Raw genomic sequence first — 19,763 nt, forward strand, 5'->3', positions numbered from 1 at the left:
CACTTTTGCTCAGCACCAAAATCACTCCAAATTTTTTCACGCGTTTTCCGCTTCAAAATGACTCCAATAAAATGATTAACATAGCCGGAGGAATTCCGGAAACGACTCGAAAGAGAAAAATGCCCATACTTATGACTAAACAACTAGAAAAACTAAAGTGAATAATGAATCTCCACAAATGTCATAAAAATTTAAGGAAGAATAGAAACGGCATTCAAAAACAAATTGAATAAAAAAACTAGAAAAACTTATTGAGTTTTTTTAATAGTACAAGGAAACATAAAGCCGAGTAAAGTTCGTTTGCAACTAGAGCAAGGAAAATCTCGCAACAACAATGGGCAAGCCATTATAGGCTAAGAAACTTGTCTAGGATTTAAAAAAAAAGAAAAAATGCAAAAAAAAATTAAGAAAAATGGTTTAAAATTTCTCAATTTTTCTGTCAATTTTTCTAGAAAAATAATTTATACCTAGAAAACGTTAGTCAATTGGTACCTCATAATCATCAATAGTTGCAAGAAACTGCTTTCAAATGCCGCACGTGAACAAAAAAAATTCGCTCGCTTAGAGAAAATTTTTCACATCAAATTTTCGCTCTCTCAAAAACAGCGGTATGAACAAAAACCACTCTCTTTTCGCTCCGCTCTTCACTTTTATTCAGCACCAAAATCACTCCAATTTTTTCATGCGCTTCATTTCCCGCTTCGAAAATCATTCTAATAAAATTGATTTTAAAAAAGGACTTCTCCAATACTCCTCTTCGAGTCGTAATAAAAAGACAGCGCCCCAATACAATTCAAATTCTTTGAATTGTAAAAAACATTGTGACCTGTAAAATACGGCTCGAAATCATGCTCGTTAACACTGATCTATGCAACCAGGACGCTATAAGGTCGCATCATTTAATTTTTGGAGATTTCCCGAACAGAACTCAACAACCCCCCAGTTGTTGGCAAGAGTTTGATCTTTGTAAACGTAATACCTGTCCGCACTCGTAAGCTATCGCTATTTGATCGAGCGAGTCGGTTTATCGAGCAATAGCTCAAGAACGACTACTTCGTTTGAGTAGTTGAAACCAACTGATTTGGTACCTCACTAACCAGATCATTGAACTCCTATGCTGCATGTTCAACAACTCGCCGATTCATTCGGACTGCTCACTCGAACGATCTGGTACAGTTCTGGTATAACACTGGTTCAAATTTCCCAAACATCTTCTGCACTTTAGGATAAAATATATCTACAGCAATGCAGAACAAACTATTTCTGATAACTACAGTAAAGTCATAATTGTTTGAAAAAATAACGATCTAATATAAGTAGAAAGCTCGCGGAAATTCTCATTTGACACTTTTAAGTTCATCTAACCACAAAAAGTACTGAATAAAAAGCTTTATTTACTTTTTTCAAACAGAAATTAGGGAAACAATATCAAAATAAACTATTTACACGCAAAATTTTGAAAAATTTAATATACGTGCAAAATTCTGATAACTAGTTCTCTCGTAATCAGAATTATTTTAGTTTCTTAATTTTTTCTTTCAACTGAAACGCTGAATTTCATCTGAAATCAAACAAAAAATTAAGGAACAAGAGTCGAAAACAAATTTTGCACATAGTAAGTTCGAAAAAAAAGGGAGGATGGTAAAATGAAGCCTTTCTGCTATATCCCATATCACACGGTGATGATTTTTTCATGTGGCCATACTTTTCTCATTTTCAAAACGAATCTTTATAAAAGATATGGAATTAAAATTAAACTTCTACAGTGCTGAAGTGGAGAAAATTATACAAACATTCGTGTACTTTAATTTATAGTGACACTATTTCAGTTTCTATATCGGCACCTGTTAGACATAACTGTCTATCAGAGGGGGAATAAACCTAAAATTTTAAGATTTTTAATTTATGAAGATGACAAGAGCTGAATATTGGTCAGGTTCTACCAAAGGCATCAACCGTAAATTTGATGTCTGAATTTTGTTCCCATTTTTTCAGTATCTTCCTAAATTGTAATTGGTTCCCATTGCATAGGTCAAATTATGTCTTCTTAGAGGACTTCTCGACCTCGCAGTTGGAATCGGCGACATCGAAACATCCCTTGACGCCGGTGACCTCTCACGACCTCCACCGTTGATAAAGTTATGAACATTTCCCGCATCCGAATTCGGGCCATGAAAACCGTCATTGGATCGCAAATGGTTTCTGAAATTTGATTGGCCAATTCGGTTTCCGTCGTTGTTTTTCATTCCATAGTTGTTTGTGCTGACAGAAAGTGGTTTTATTTGTTCATTTCTGGCCTTCAGTAGATTGTCACGTGATCGATCTGACGACTGCAGTTGGTCAGCCGCTGAAAATTGTTTCAAACAGTTTATTGGTATTTAAAGCTTTCCTTAGATTTGAAAAACTCGGGAAAAAAGATTATGACCATATAGCAGCTGATCAACTATCTGATGAGATTTGTAAGAAACGATAGGTGACAGCCTTCGATAATGGGTCACTAAACTACAAACAAACTACAAACAAAAACAAACAAACATGGGTTGAGAAAAAAAACAGAAAAACTGATGTTCACATGCGGTTAAAGAATTCATCAGAAAACAGCAGTTTCCAAGACTTCCTTTAACAAAAACACAGCCAGGAGACAGCCAGATTAGCTGCGAAATAGACTTGCTTGCCGTAAATTTCAGATAGAAACAGATAGAAAAATGAGTTGGAAATATTTATAGCGGCCACCTTAAAAACTTCAATTCTAAAATTGAGAACATTTTTGAGTGCAAAAACTTTTGAAAATTCGAAGCGTTACAACTGTAATCCCCGGCGTCGTATTTTGTAATTCCAGGGATTTACAGTCGATTTTGTTTCAGCAACCGCTATAATTTTTGAATGCGCGCAATTTAGGTCGGGTTAAAAGCAAGAAAACGAGCGTAAAAAGTCAAAAAGTCAATAAATGTTCTAGAACAAATGTAGAACAAGAAAGAGTGGCACACGAAGAAACAAAAAGTCGTCAGACATGAGAAAAAGGCAGAAAAAAGAAAGAGAAATGCGGAAGAAAGAAATAAAAAAAATTAGATTAAAGACAGCATAAGAATCGAAAGTCAAGATATCTTTTGTAGCCAAAGGAATTTCTACATTTCTTCTTTAAAAAAATTTTGTTTTTAAATTTATTACGTTTTGTTTACTTTGGAAATGATAAGATTCAATTTTTGTGCAGTGAGCTTAAACTTCTCTATAGTTACCAAAATTTTTGTTCCATTAGGAGTTAACGTTTTAGCAATTAAATTGAAAAAAATTGGTTTGACTCCAGCCCGTTGGAACAGTATTTGTGATGTAGCAATTCCTATTCAACTACTCCATGCATCAATCAGAATTATTTTTCGACCTTGATTTAATATTCTTGTTTTTGTAAAAATTTTGAATTTTTCAAAGCTTAAAGAAAAATGAAACTTTTTAATAGATGTGTTGTTCGGTGCAGCAAATATTTGTTCCTGCCCCTCCTGAGGTGTAAGGAACTATATACTCAAATGGTTTTTTCGAATTAGTTGTTAATGTGGATACTCAAATGGGTTTTTTCGAATTAGTTGTTAGTGTGGCTAGCTGTCTCCCTCCTTCAAATAATGAATATTGCTAATTGCTGAGGACAGAATTTGCTACGTTTTTCTCACAGAAGATTCTGATGACCCCCCAATTATTGATCCAAAACATGTGTCTCAAAATATCTTTCCATCGACAGAGAAATTTTGGTCCCCGATCGTTGTGTTTGGAGATATTTGTTAAAAAACTTCTTGTTAGACTTGGAGGGAAATCGCAAAAGGCGGAAAATTTGTGTGGCTCTGAGAGCTGTACGTTGTTTCTTATCCATTAGGCTGTGACATGAATACAACAAAAAAGGTCCTCCTATATGTGAAAACGAGCAAATTTGGAAAGACTTCTGATGATGAAACAAAAACATTAACATGTCGCCAGTAAGAATTTAGCTCCACTTCGTTTTTCGACCCTTCAAAGCCGCAAAAAAACCTTGATAACAGCAGCTATAAGGCATTACAATAAATATCACTGAAATTTAACAATTTATGCTAGTAGAAGACTTATGCGTAATATAATAAATGGATAAATAAGGTTGCCAAGTGTCGTTTAGGCCCAAAATAGAAATTTTTCGAAAACCTTAAGAAATCATTATCTCTATATCCCATCTCTAAACACGGCGTTTATCTATATTTCCCGAACAACAGATTTGGATAACTCATACTTTTCATTATGTCATCGATGTCGTTCTCCGGAGGATCCCAGGGTATCACGAGAGAGTCCAAAAGGGCGTCCAGATCAATCGGAATGTCAACACCTTCCAAATTCGGAATCGACTTCGATGCCGAATACGTGGGCGGACCACTCGATTTGTTCACACCAGGACGGAACCTCTCATTGGGTGCGGGTTGTGGTAGATCTGCGTTTTGATTGGCTGAAAGACCATTCTCAAATGTGACTGGTCGATGCTGCTTCTCTAGTCGTTTGCTTTCAGCCAATGAGGTGTAAGTTATAGTCTCTGTGTTGTTCAGAGGGTCTTTTTGATGTTGGATGCTGGTTGCCCCGTACAAGGTAGTAGAACTTTTAAACAAAAAAACTGACTATGATTTTTGCATAACTAGAAATCAATTGAACTGAAAAACGAATTAAGAGAATTTACCAAAAAAAAAGTCAGAAAATCCAAAATGGTAAAGCGAAAAAGTCAGCAAAACTATCCAATGAGTTTCATGAATTTCATATTTGTTCATTCATACAGTAAAACATCCATTTAAAAAAAGTTCGCTGCTGGGGTGCTTAAACTCAATTTAAAAATTTTAATTCTTTCAGAAGAGTTTTATGAAAACAAATCTGATCCCTAAAATTAATCCGGAAGCAACAAATAATTCAATATTTATCGTTCCACTAATGATTTACCTTATTTCAATCATCGTTATATTTTGCTCAGATGATTTTCATAGAATAGCACACTATGTTGTTTTAAAAGGAATAAAGCTTCAAGGACTGTAAGGGTTGAATCGAATTAATCGAATAATCAACAAAATTAATAAACGAAAAAATTTGTTAGAGAATTAGTAACCGTTAAATACGTGGAATTAGTAAATGATTGATGTTGCATTTTAAATAAAAACCCAAAATTGATGCTTTTCAATTGCTGGAAATGATTACAATAGGTGCTCATTTTTTAAGAAAGTAATGTAGTTTTAAAATTGTAGGACAATTAATCAAACATTTTAGACAACTTTGCTCTTAAGAGGATGTTGTTTCAGAATTCTAAAAACAAATTTGTCTCCATTTCTAAAAACAAATTTTAAGCCTCCCTTTCTACTCGAGAAAACAAAAACAATGAAATGTCTCTTCTAGGATTAATTCAGTTTTTCAAGATCTTCTCAATGGATAAAATGTCTCTTTTGTATCTTTCCGGAAAACATATCGATCCACCATAAATGATTTAACAAACATAACCGACTAACATCGAGTGAATGGCTCCCAAACGACTGGCGACCGGTTGGCTTTGGTAGTAGCTAGCCACGGCTTAGTGAGGCTAGCAATAAGGGGTTGACCAGTGTGTGTGTGTGTGGGTGGGGTGGGGGTGCAGCGCTGGGGGGGGGGGGGGCAGCGTTGAGGGGTGGGGTCAAGCAATGGGAGTAGGGTTGCTAAGGCTAGATGGTAGGGGGGTTCAAATCGACAGGAGGGTGGGCAATGGGAGTGTTGAGGGATGGGAGTAATGGGGGTGAGGTGATGTGACTGAGGGAATCAAACTTTTAGGATTAAGAAGCGCCCTCCACGCTATAAAATTGTCTCCTCAAAACAGTTTTGGTGAATCGTATTATTAGAGTACAGTAAGGCTTAGGGCTCTAAGAGAACTTAATGCCCTCCGAGCACTGTCTGTTTATCCCGTTTTTGAGGACGAAAAATCAAATAGGTCAGACGAAAAATCGGTTAAGCGAACAATCGCATAAAAAGACACAGGACTAATATAAACATAATTGCTACAAACTTCGTTTGAGAGCAATTAAAAAGCAAGGTCCCATAAAGTTTCTAGCCCCTAAATACATTTGAGGATTACAACAATAAAGTGACAAAAACAAACCTGGCGTACTGAGGTTGTTGCTGCTGGTCACTGGTAGTTGTATTGACACTAGTCTGGCGACTGAGAAGAATGTCCGGGTTTGACTCGGCAGCCGCAGTCACAACATTTTCGATCATCCTGGTGAGGGTCATCTGGTCCAGAGTACTCACTAGCAACTCAGCACACTCTCGGCTACTCATTCTAGACAGTTGGGATCCGGAGGTGATGCGGGTCTCGCGGCGAATGGACGCCTGGAACCCAGGCCAAGTGACTCGTTTAAAATGAAGTGTGATGAGACATTTTTGAAACAAACATTTGATTCCGATCTTAGAGTTTGGATCATTTCTGAGTTGCTCAGATTGAGAAAAATTTTATATAGACGTTGATAAAGCCTGATAAGTCCACAAAAACAAGGAAAAATGAGGTTTGTGATAATGGACTAGAATATTCGACTAACTGTCGCGAAGAGTTTATTAATTCTACGGGTTGCCAAATAAAGAACTTGATTTGTATTACAATTTAAAGCTGTCTTTTTAGAAAATTAGCTATTACCTGAACAAGTTTCCTTAAAAACGAAAAACTCCTCGTCTAAGAGAGCGCTAGACTTTCTATCAAAGACTAAGTCAAAAAGAATTAACAACTGAGGTCTAGCCGAAAACTGCCTGATAATTAACTTAAAGGAGCTCAAGATCAGGTCCGATATCTAAGAAAGACAGGTATTGGCCACATTAACTTGGGTTGCGAGTGAGGAGCTGTATGTACAGACCAAAATTTAGGCGCTGGAGAGACTCTTATGTCTTACCCCCCCCCCCCCTCTCTCTCTCTTTCCTCGGCCAAGTCGGTATTGGAACTGGGACTTGATCCTCCGGGATTTTGGATCCTGGGACCTGATCTTCAGATCGTTGTTACCTCTTTGGATCTTTTCCTAAGCGTGACTGGCGTCATAGAACTGGCCAGACTGTCATTTGATGTTCTGAACCGGTTCGAACCGCGGTAACTTGCCACGTCTGGCTTGGGTGGAATCGGAGGTGCCCGAACATTCCCGAAAATGTCTTTTCCTTCTTCCATTTCATCGAATCCTTCAGTCAGTCCATAGCGATTTTGATTTCTCTTCAAAGTTCCGGTTCCACAGTCCAGACTGTTACTTTGTTTGAAACAAAGCGGTTCCTTATGGATTTGCGATTCCTCGTTTTGAAGTCGGACAAGGTTCTCGTCAAGCGATTGAGGAGCTCCGAACGACTTCAAAATGGATCCTTTTTGCCGAGGAGGTGGAACTGGTTTCTGTCGGTACCTTGACTTCCGGACATCTTGCGGAGTTGCGGTTTCCGGTGATTCGGGACCGTAGTCTTGTTTATCAACGCTTGATCCAAATTTATCTGAAGGATAATTAGCAGATGGAACATTCGGTAACGTTCCTAAGCTTTCGTTTGTCTCGATTACTGGTAAAAACTCGGCACTTTTTGGATCTAGAACCGATGCCTTAGCGCAATCTTTCTGTGACTCTTTCTTAGCTTTGCCCTCTTTAACACTTTGAAGCCGTTCCCGTTCAATTTGACTTTTCAGATTAGCTAAAAATCCGGAGTTTAATCCACCGCCAGGAGCCAGAACAGAAGCCGCACCAGCTGATGGGTCATCCGGATTGTTTTCGGTGTTGACCAAATTTTTCTTCAGAATATGCGTCAAGATTTCGGGTTTCTTGGCGGCCAGAAGTTTTCCAGCCTCTCTGAATCGACTGGCTGACTTTCCATATTGCTTAGCAACTTCACGTGTTCGCTCCTGTATAGTTATTTTCCCATCATCAGTTTGAAAAAGCAGTGAAAAATCTCGCATGTTCATAACTTCGCTAACTAAAAAATGTTTAAGAACGCACACCCGTAAAAATTATCACTTAAAAATCTTTTACCGCGATTAAAGCAACTAATAAATTTATAATTTTATTAGTTAGATTTATTGGCAAAATAAGACTAAAGCTGGATTCATTATTCACCAGGGTCCTTTTTTCACGAACCAATTATCTTCTTACAAGATTTTAAAACTCTTTTGCAACTTCTACAGTTCTTGGCAATCAAATTTGAAACCAACAGAATTAAATTAACTAAAATCGCTTCAAAATGGTTAATAAAAATATCATAGAAACGCGATCAAATACTCTATTTACTCTGGTCCCCCGCTTAGTGGGTATATAACTGTTACCCCCCCCCCCCCCCCCCCGAAAAAAACTATCAAAATGTACTTCGCAACTGGGAAAAGAACTACATTCCTTGATAGCTTTCTGAGCTGCTGGGTACTCTTTCGTCAACTCGTACAAGTCTGCCTTGTTGAGTACAAACAGATTGGCAAAACCAGGAGATATGATATCGGCTGTCCGTCTGCTCATACCTGTAAACAAGAAAACGAAGTAAGCAAACAACAAACAACGGGAACTGGTAAGATCTACATCACAAGTTTACCCACCCAAGTTGAGATGTCAGCGCAAGACGAGAACCGATAAGAACTGAGAGCTAACGCAGACCCTAAATTGGCTCTCTGTATTGCCTTAAGTTTATAGACTTAGAGCTACTTATTTCTACGCGCCAAGTAGACTTACCTAACTCCGTGACCAAACGGCTCTATTAAAAGACTGTCTAAAATATAAACTTTAATCGCTATATAAGAGAATAGAGTCTTCTCAGTCCATTGGCGCCGAATTCACAGAATAGATTTGTCTGCCGCAGATTTTTGAAAAAATTGTCGGGTTTCCGCGACAGGCCCGGTGACATAGAAAGAAAGTTAAACATAGCCGGCAGATTGCCGGAAAATAGCCCCGTTGACGCGCTAGACGCATATCGAGATTCAAACAGAAAAGAAGAGATTGACAAAGATTTCCTTAGTTTCAAAAATTGTTCTAATTCAGTGTGCAGTTTCAGTTAGATTCTTAATCTATACTTAATTCAGCTTCTAAACTCAAGGTTATTAAGCTTAATACTAATATCAGCTAGCAATCGCTCTAATGAAATTTGATAACCTAATGCACTATGACTTAATGACCGGGCTTTTTCGGTTTATCTCGTTTCTTTTGATTTTGCTCTTTAGACATTAACTGTATTCACTACATTGCGTAATTCAAAGCGTGAAAGAACTTAAAATCCATTCAGTTGAAACAGTGAGTGAAGCAAGTCAAAAGTCAAACGTGAAAATCGTGAATTATGTAAAACGAAAAGAGTTATCAAACGGTAAAGCGAATTAAAAAAATGAGAGCGCCTAAATCATGGACGTTTGAGAGGCTGACGGCGGCTATTAAACATATCCTACGAAAAATGGTCCAACGAATAAAAACAATTCATGATAAAAATCTATTACACAAAAAAATATTGAGACTCGTCTTTAAATGCCCTGGTATTAAGTCATTTGCACTACTCCGCAGTATTCATTCACGCAATTGATCAAAAATTGATTGTATCTAAAGAAAAACAGCTAAACTTGTCATTAAGGGCAACATATTTAAGACAAAAAATTGAATCTTTTCAAGATATTAAATTCAGTCGGAATATATTCGCCTTAAACCTCTTTTTGCAAGTAAAAAGATTGCAATATTTTTGGAAAAAAAAAGAAAACATATCTAGAAGATTGCCAGAAAATAGCCGCAATAGCTTTGTAGATCTGCAGTCTCAAATAAAACAGTTAAAAAGAGACAAAAAAATTTGTCTTTTCATTGAAGACTGATATGTTATATCTTGATTAAAACTGTGAAAGTGTTTGCTGCCTCTAATAGCTACCCTCTCTAATAACCTTCATTTAGAGTGACACACATTCACTCGACCTTATCTCTTTGAATTAAAGTAAAATATAAGTCAAATTCAAAGTAAGGAAGTCATTTTTGTGAGTGAGGTAAGTCAAGTGTGACCAAAAATTTAACCACGCGAATGAACAAAAAAACTCGCTCCACTAAGAGCGATAACTGACGTCACGCACATATTTTAGTTGAAATTGCACGAACGAATAAACAAAAAGCAGATTTTAAGTGGTTGTGACGTCATATGGTCGTATTAAAAATCGCAAAGACGAAATAGAAAAAACGGTCATTAATCACGGGGAATCATTATGAGACTAAGACAAAAAAATTGTTCTGAAACCTAAAATTTTTTCTACCAAAATGCAAAACTCATTTTTTCTCTGTATTACCTTAAAGCAATACAGGGAGCCAATTTAAGCTCTGCGTTAGCTCTCAGTTCTTAGCGGTTCTCGTCTCGCGCTGACATCTCAATTTGGGTGGTTAAACTTGTGATATAGATATAGATTAGAAAAAATCCCCAAATTTCTTCTGCTCAGTTTTTAACTTGAACCATTGTTTGTGAAAAGGTTACTTAATCAAAACGGCGTAGCTTTTAATTTGGGAAAAAATTCAAATTACTGTTGTTGAGTCGACGCATAAAAACGTATAAATTTAACGCTTCTTTTCAAAAATGCGACAAAATTTTAATTTACTTAATTTTTCTGTTGAATGTTAAAATAAGTAATTTGTAAATAAATACACTGCCGGATTAATATAAGTTGTTTACTCGTTGACATGGCTAGGAACTCAGTGTTGCTTTTTTTAAATTTCAGACCACTCTGAAACTAGTTAAACCAGTTAGCCGCACAATGGAAGAAGCAAAAAGATCCATGAAATGAACACTATTATGCTTCAAAGCTATAGAGCGAAAACAACAGCCATAGCTAAATGGACCTAAATTTTATATCAAACCCAACAGCAAGTGCTAAAAATAAATGATTATTTTCCGTTTGTGCCCCCCTCCCCTCTGTACGTTTTGCGCCCTCAGTTACAGAGCACGTGCCATTACATAGTAAATCATTAGCTAAAAATGGCACGTACGTCTGGTTGTGCAAATAATATGCGCCAGCTGGGGGGGGGGGGGGGGGGGGCACAAACGGAAGAGATACAAATAAATACATACCTTTTATTCCCAGCAGACTAACTTCTCCAAAAACAGCTCCAGGTTGCAAAGTGGCCAAGATTATTCTCTTCCCAGTGGCCTCATCCTCCCCAGCCACCTGGACAACCCCCCTACTCACAATGTACATTTCCTTGCCTACCTCTCCCTTCTTGCAGACGAAGTCACCCGGGATGTAAATGATTGGGCGAAGTCTCAACACCAGATCATTCAGGAACATGTCACTCAGACCCTTTAAACCCATTATGGTTTATAGAAACATTTTCAAATGCCAGTTCTTCCTATATACAGTGCCAGATTAGGAAACATGAGATGTGCATGTTTCATGCATAGGTTACGAGACTCCGATGACGTCACTGAGAAAGTCTGGCATCGAGAACAGCATACCGGTTCGACATATAAGTCAGAATTTTGAACTCAGTCACTCTTAAGTCATAATTTCAGCAGAGTCACGTAACCTTGCTTGACACACGCATGTGCCAGTTTTAAAATGCCAGATCCCTGCAATGCCTGCCAGATTATACAAAAAAAACCGATTTTAAAAATTCCGGCATTTCAAAGCTTCGACTGGGGTTACTTCAAAATTCTGTGTCACATCTCGAACCAGCACACTTATCTCGATGCCAGATTTTCACACTTACTTCATCACAGACACGTAACCTATATTTCACTAGACATAGCTACTTTTTCCTGCTTCCACTTTTTGTTTATGGTGAAGCAACTTTATCTCATGTAACATGGGTAAAAACCATGAGAAGATTTGTTCTGAGTGAAGACGTTTAATTTTTTTCAAAAATTCTTTCGTGTGAGAATAGCAAAAGCAGAGCAGAGCTACCCAAATGATTCATTTCAAGATATTGACGTACCGAAAGAATCGATATTAGGACCAAAGTTGTTCACTCTTTATTTGGCTCCCCTGTGCGAAATTCTAGATATGTTGAAAACTGTTTATCATTTTTACGCCGATGACGGTCAGATCTTATTTGAGCTAGATGCTTTTTGACAGGAAGAGATTTTCGCAATGATGGAAAAGAACCGGGTAAGTCTATGCGAACTTACAGCTTGGGCTGTAACAACTTTGGAGTGAACAACTAAATAAAGAGTGAACAACTTTGGTCCTAATATCGATTCTTTCGATAGAAGACGGAAATAACTGTTTTCGAATAAACTGAAAAAAGTTTTTGCTCAAACGGAATGGGAGTTTTTGAAAATATTTTTCAAAGGAGGATTTTCAGAGACAGTTCGTAAGACCCTCAAACGAATCGCTACTCTGGCTGATAACAGAAATTAGCAGGTGGCGGGGTTGTCGGTAGCCTTCAGTAGGTTATCTCAATCAGTCTTTGTTACAGCAATTCGGGGGTCTGCAATCATGCTCCTTGCAAGGGATGCGAGACTATAGACACATATGAAACGGGAGCAGATCTTTGAATCCTTGTTGCAGAAGTTAAGAGGCGAGTCGGCCTTGACTAGTGAGTCATCCATGAGCGGGGACAATCTATAGTGATAAGTTTTTGACTCACCCAATGAGTGGGGAGCCCAAATTTAATGAATTATCATTCCAGTTGTACCTCAGTGGCGGGTGAAATGTGATTGCCCAGAACAGGAAGTTTAAGCTCAAACAATTTTTCCAAGAAGGAAGCTATTGTGATTGCATGCGTGATTGCATGGGTTGAACTGATAACAAGGATCGTTTATGAACCAAGATTTTCTAATTGTAATTTTTATATCACCTAAAAAAAATCAAAGGAGTTGCATAGCAAGTCTATTAGAACTTAAAGTGGATGAAAATATTGCATTGCAAAGTGAAACTAATAAAGTCAGCACAGACAAGCTTTTTTGCAGACACGAAATCATCATTCCCTTAAATTTATCTGAATTGCGAAAACAAAAAGTCACGCGAATCCTTCTTCGTAAAATCTTGTTGACTATTGTGATTCACTGCATTTTAACCTTCCTATCTGGCTCATTGAAAATGAAACGTATGCAAAACGCCACTTCGCAGAACAAAGTAGCGTTGTTTACGTTTAAAATTCAGCACAAACTTTTACCGAAGTATTGGGATTGTGTTGTTAGGTTGCCAAGTCTCAACTACTCTAAGAAAAACGTTTACTTTACGTGCCCAAATATAAGACAACTCTTGGAGGAAGATCTTTTTGGTCAGCGTGCCCAAGACATGGAACAAATTGCCTCAGTACCTCAGCGAAGAGGAAAATTTGGATACTTTGAAAAAAAACTACTGAAGCGCTCGTGTACTGTTGTGCTTATTGATAAATTTTCCACCTCTGAGTGTGAAGAGGTGTAGACATAACCGACTTACGTCGGGCAAATGGATCGCAGACAAGCGACGAGAGGTTGACTTTGGTGATAGCAAGCTGGAGCTTCGAAATGATGCTAGCACGAAGGGGGGGTTGAGGCGTTGGGGGGGGGGGGGGTTGAAGCGTTGGGGGGAGAGGGAAGTCAAGCGTTGGGGGAGAGGGGAGTCAAGCGTTGGGGGGATAGGGTTGGAAGAGCTGGATGAGAGGGGTGGGTGATGTTCAAATAGCCAGGTGGAGGAAGATGGACACAGGAGTATGGGGGGGATTAAGAACCGCCGTAAACATCATGAAATTCCCTTCTCATAGGAGTTTCTGTGAATCGCATATTTATAGACTAGTAAGGCGTAAGGCTCTAAGAGCGCTCCTCAGTCACTTAATGCCCTCCGGGCTTTACCGGTTTATATCATTTTTGAGGACAAGAAATTAAAAGGTTCAGAGGTCTAATTAATTGGTACAAGTATATGTTAGAGTACAGTTCTAGGAAGCCTAAGGCAATTAGAGCTTAAAGCCGAGGGCGCTTGCGCCCGAGGCTGAGCTCCAATTGCCGAAGGCTTCCGAGAATTATCCTCTAACGTATTTAGATCCCAGTTTCGCTTTTCAAAACTCAGAGAATTCAATTAAAAGTTGTAACATTGCAATTCTCGTGCAGCGAATCAATCCAAAAATTGAATAATCGTTCAACACAAATACTTTTTTTCTGAATTCCTTAATATTATTGTAGGATCGAATGGATCACAGAAGTCGGCTCTGTTGTGTCACTCTCATTGTCACTCTTTATGGTTTTTAGAAAAATGAGCAATTTATAAAAATATTTGACTCAATATTTAAAATTATATTGACTCAATTATAGACCTTAAAACCGTCCTCTTTGTGACCGTTTCCTGTTTTCAATTATCCGCTTTAATTATATTTGAAAAGTGCATGCTTTGTCTCATGAGAATAAATTGGGCTTCCAATAAAATTTTCCAAAAAACATGCCTTAAGGCTTCCAAGAATTTTTTCCAAGTAGTTTGCTCAGTTGTTTGCTCATTTTATACCATTTTGTAAGGTTGAACTCTTCGAGACAAGTGTGAAAAGTGAGCGAAAACTGATTATGTTCAAAGTCTAGTGTGATATGAAACGTGAAACCTTGAAAAAAATGGGACGCTTGGAAAAAATGACATCTTGCTTGATCAACTTTCAAAATTGGTGATTGAGCCTAACTTCATTGTTGCTTTTCTTTAACAGCGAAATTGAGGTCTAAACTCTGTTGCAAACTTTGTTGGTATTGTATTGGCCCTGACGGTGGAGGTTTAGGGGGTGAAAAATTGGAAGGATCAAAATAGCCAATAGTTTTGCGGGTAGATATCTTTTTTGGATGTATTCTGTCCCCCCTGTTTAGCCAGTAAAAATCTTTTAAGACCCCCAGGCGCACGTGCTATTTTCTTACATAGTAACGTACTATATAACAACATATAATTAGTAACTGGGGGTCATAAAAACACTGGGGGCCGAAACAGAATAGATCCTTTTTTTAAAACTAATGTAACATAACTGTCTTATAATAATTCAATTTCTTGAAAGAAGCAACTCTAGAGCAAACTCATCTGAGGAGTGATGGCGCTGTAAGGAGAATGCCGGATCAAAGATCAATTTAAGTCAGAAATTAAAGTTTGGATGTTTTGAAGATTACAAACCTTGAAAATAGTGATCTTCTTAAGGATATTCAGGTTCACATCCATTCTGAGCTCGGCTTTCAAGTTGTCAGGGAGGGAATCCAGTGCCTCTCTGTTGTCGACCATGTTTTGAGTCTCCCAAACGTAGTCGAACCACATCCGCACTTTTTGCAACATGTAGTCGGGAACTGAACAATATGGCACACAATTTTGTCTCAATGGATCAAGACTGAGCATTACCAAAAAAATTGTTTCTTTTCCACATAATTGAAAAAATTCAGCGGTTTTAGCTTGTGCAAGAATTAACATCGAAATTAATGGAACTTTTTACGACAAAGTCGGGTGAATTGCTCTAACGACCGGCGAGCGGTTGGCTTCAGTAGAAGCCAGCTGGGGCTTAGGGATGCTAGCATTAGGGGCGGGGGTACAGAGGGGGATCAAATTCTCATAAAACTAAGAACCGGCCTTCACACCATGAAATTGTCTCCTCAAAACAGTTTTGGTGAATCGCATTCTTAGAGTATAGTAAGGCTTAGGGCTCTAAGGGAACTTAATGCTCTCCGATCGCTACCTATTATCTCGTTTTAGAAGACGAAAAGTCAAATGGGAAGACGAAAAATCGAATAAAAACAGACCACAGGACTAATATAATTGCTACAAACTTCGTTTGAGAGCAATTAATATCATTAATAGTTAAAAAAAGAAGAAAGTAAGGCTACTTGTCGGTGTTTTTACCGGGGTAAACTTCAAATATTCCTTTACGTTTTAGAAACTGACAATTTCAGAGTTTCGTTCCAACCCGATTAGAGCTTTTCCAAAATTTAAAATTTGTTCACTTCAAAATCCAAATTAAATTGAACTTCATAAATCATTTAGAACACCAGTAATCAGATCTTTTTATAACAGCGCCAAGACCAGCAAAACAGGAGCCGCCAACTAACAGATCGCTTGGATTAAAATTTTTTAATTCACAATGTATTATAATGTTACAACAAAAAGTTACAAGGAATCACAATCCACGATACTTTACCACCTCGTACGCCATAGTAGTCAACCACTGTTATTAGGGTGCTCAAATCTATCACCACTAGATATAATATCATATAACAGACGTGCAATGCTTAATTAGCAAATATTAAAAGCACGTATTGACATTTTTGCTTCGTATTGACAAGATTGAGCCTTTTTGCAAGGTATTTTATAAAACATTTTCATTGAAAACCAAGCTTACTTTTTAAAATAGTTTCTCCAACTTTATTTTCAAGCACCAATTCACAATTTATATATCACCGTAGAAAATTTTTTCTGCATCAATATTTTACTTGTCATTAAAATGTCAACAAAAACCTTAATCTACATTTATTAATGCACAATGATTTCATCTTGAATTTATAAAAATTAATTTAATGTAGGACGTAGTGCTCTCTGACGACAGCCAGAAGTTGAATTCTATTGCAGCCCCGGATGGTGGGCTGCAACTGGGCAACAACAAATTAACTAAAGCTTCAAACAATTTCGTAATATGTTTTTTAAAGAAATCTAATCGGTCAAGCAAAAGTTTAGCATAAACCTGATACACACAAAACTAATGATTGCTTCAAACTTCGTTTTAACGTTTTTTTAATTAAAAATGATAACAATCAAATTAACAAGCAAGCAGTTATTTCACGACCGTAGCGGTGGCAACAATACGTGGGCAATGTCCGAAAAATCGAGCATACATTCGATTTTGTGGGGTTTTTTCACGACCCGTGTTTTAAGATTAGAACTCTAAGCGTGTGTGCAAACTGGTGACACTAGGCCACTTTAGTTCAAACTTCTTTCAAATTTGGATATATATGTGTCGCATTTTTCATACAGCGCCATCAAGAAAATCTGGGACAATCGTTCGTCACTCGTTTCCATACCATAATTCACTGGTTATCACACTATAAGGAAATCATTTCCACGTCACTGATTCCCACAGTTAAATTATCTAATCACTGAAATGAAAAAAAAACCTAATTAGTGATTAATTTGAAATTTCTTCTCGGTAATATTAGATTACAATTGATGATCGGTTATACAATCACCCATTGAACTGTTCACAAGAACAATTGAGTCTTTAAACTTGGTCTCAAATAATTATTAATTAAATTCGGCAATCAAATTATAGGCTAACTAAATGCTCAAAATGGCGGATATTTATCTGTGGATACTCATGACAAAATGTAAGACCTCTCCACGATATATGCAACGAGAAAAGTGGGGACACGGTTTGTTCACTCGATTCCACAACACGCCAAATTTATGGAAATTTGCCTTTTCGGACATTAGCCACGCAAAGAACTAGATAATAAATAACCGAGCATAGAGAAAACCAGATCACCATGACTTCTAATACTCCATCATAAAAAATTATTAAATCTGCAACAGGTATTTTTCCAAACAATTTTAAAATCCTATTTTACTGAAAGCCGATTTGAGAAATTTTATGGTTAAGATGACGAAGGCCAACAAGTTACATTAATAACTTCATTTGGACATAACCACGCAAATTTAGCAATGTTATCGAAACTTAACTACCCAGCCTCGGGACAAAGGGCTCTCGATTGACAGACGGGCGCTCGATTTTTATTGTCTTGCTTCTTATCGGTAACAGGAGGGTGGGTCTCAAATGACTACCAAAAAAATCAAAATAAAAAAAGCAACAAATTCGCGATTTTTGACTTTTAGGAGTCAACGGCCACCAACTGATTTCAGATGCTCACATTTTGATCACGCAAAACTCAAGACGTAAAGCCTGAAAAACTCTCTTGGTAAAGAAAGCGAGCAAAAGAATATTCTAGAATAAACAACCTTTAGCAAAAGTTGTTACAATTTTATTGTTTCCAGAAGCATCTTTTATGAGATCTATTTTAAGAACTATCAGTACCTTTTCGCGCACGCAAGTAGTTCAATGTTGCGTCACACTGCATTCGAAATGCACTTCGAGTACTCGTTGCAGCATCCAACACCTCTCTCAACTGACCAATCACAATCGCGAAAAAGAACACACCCACCAGATAATTAGTCATACTAAAAACAGGAACTGTTTCCTTGACCCTGATTAAAATTCGTTTTCTATTATTGATATTAGAACACTCTTATAGTCGTATATTAATATTGTCAGTACCATCTTAAGGACTATCAAAATTTGACCCCAATAGTCGTATTTTTACATTAATTTTTCTTCTTAGTTTAACCGAACTCTTTAACCCGATTTTTATGAAATGAAGCAATTTTAAGTTAATTTCAGAAACATAGCTGCCAGATTTTACAGGCAAAATTTATCAAGAAATCTCACTTTGTTGAGGGTGGGAGAGTGGAGCGGGATGATGAGAATGCGATGAATTTTTTGAGACCAACCTTTCATGAGGCTATAAAAACAACGATGAGGGGGGGGGGGGTAGAGAAGGAAACAGTGCCTGAACAACAATTCCCGCGACGTAATAGGGAAGTCAGAATTCCCAATAGCTGTCACAGTTTTCAAACCCCAATAAAAGCAACGTAAATAAGCCGAAACGAACGGAATCTGAATATCGCCTTGATAAACCCACGGATTTTTCCCAATTCCAAAATCAGTCGACATCGCGAAGTACAAACATGCAGTAATATGAATTACAAAAATGAGATACATTAACGTTTTAGTAATTCGAAATAAATGAGGACTTTTCAAATGTTGCTCGCATTTCACGACAAATTCCGAATATGCGTTGTAACGAAGAATTCGCACTAATCGCAACAAACATGGCCAGCCCTTATGACCGAATAGAAAATATAATAAATCGAGCGGTAATAACGAAAACCCATCAATTTTAAACTGCTGAGACGCAAAATAAAACGCTCGAGTTTGCTCGTAAACATTCACTTTTTTACCCTTATCTATAAACTCAAGTCTAGTCTTGAACAAAAATATGTCCATTAGGTACATAGAATCCGCCAAATAATCGAGAGAAAACCAGAAATAGTCATTGTCGTAAATCCAGGGTTTTGACATGTCCAGCTGAAACGCCCAGCGAACTGGAATTATCCATAGATTGTATAGCCAGGCGCAGCTAGTTACAAACAACCACATCAAGTAAATGTTACTTTGTGGATCAATCGTCGAAGTTACTAGTCCACGTAACTTAGCGCAGCAACTTCGGTTGTCAGGGACAATTTCTTCATTCCGGTCCAATAAATGGTGAATTTGATCAGCTAATTTTGGGTTCTTAGCAACTTTATCGTCCAAAACTGGTTTTGTATCGCGTCGCTTTTTGGTCGCTTTAAATGAGGCGCGGGTCGAGTTCTGATTTGCAGCCGTGTTCATGTTAAAAATCTCCATTTTGAAATCGCCCGCGTTGCTTAAGCGACGTAAGTTGAAGTTACTTACCGATTCTGTTCCACTATTAGGTCGAGAACCCTCACCCTGGTTGAAAGATATATAATTCACCCTGGGAACTGACGAGTTATTTCCATTTGCTGATGAAGATTTCGACTCAGCGGGCGTTTTGACCTGTGGGACTTCGAGGGTTGCGGGGCCAGCGGCTGACCAGGTTGATAAATTTTGGTTCGGTTTAATCGAACTCATTGTTTGAAAAATTAAGCGCTCGTTTTAAGAGTGCTTCAAATAAATTTAAAGTTCCTCGAAAACTGTTCAAAGCATTTGTAATAGCTTAATATTCTAAATGAAGAATCCTAAAATTGCTAAAAAAGAATTCCTAATTATTTCGCTCCGGAAATAAGTTAATGCATCATCATACAATTCCAT

General features: G+C 37.5%; 1 protein-coding gene across 1 annotated transcript; it reads right to left on the reverse strand.

Annotated features, from left to right (window-relative positions):
• Positions 1 to 1,728: 1,728 nt before the first annotated feature.
• LOC142346201 (uncharacterized) lies at positions 1,729 to 19,649 on the reverse strand. The gene is made up of 9 exons (XM_075398713.1): positions 18,439 to 19,649; positions 17,907 to 18,049; positions 15,014 to 15,180; positions 11,026 to 11,254; positions 8,348 to 8,470; positions 7,001 to 7,938; positions 6,113 to 6,342; positions 4,247 to 4,602; positions 1,729 to 2,347 (listed from the first exon to the last, which is right to left on the reverse strand). Exons 1-9 carry the CDS (start codon positions 19,581 to 19,583, stop codon positions 1,992 to 1,994), a joined length of 3,687 nt encoding a protein of 1,228 aa, XP_075254828.1. The 5' UTR covers positions 19,584 to 19,649; the 3' UTR covers positions 1,729 to 1,991.
• Positions 19,650 to 19,763: the final 114 nt, after the last annotated feature.

This window comes from Convolutriloba macropyga, chromosome 9 (genome assembly GCF_964194025.1).
Source record: "Convolutriloba macropyga chromosome 9, txConMacr16.3, whole genome shotgun sequence".
Taxonomy (NCBI): Eukaryota; Metazoa; Xenacoelomorpha; order Acoela; family Convolutidae; genus Convolutriloba; species Convolutriloba macropyga.

Excerpts from the sequence above, each read along its gene's own strand:
- LOC142346201 (XM_075398713.1), bottom strand. The coding sequence starts at position 19,583 with ATGAGTTCGATTAAACCGAACCAAAATTTATCAACCTGGTCAGCCGCT. Across the intron at positions 15,181-17,906 it reads CTACTTGCGTGCGCGAAAAG|TTCCCGACTACATGTTGCAA; the intron begins GTACTGATAGTT and ends CATATTGTTCAG. Across the intron at positions 4,603-6,112 it reads CAACAACCTCAGTACGCCAG|TTCTACTACCTTGTACGGGG; the intron begins GTTTGTTTTTGT and ends TTTGTTTAAAAG.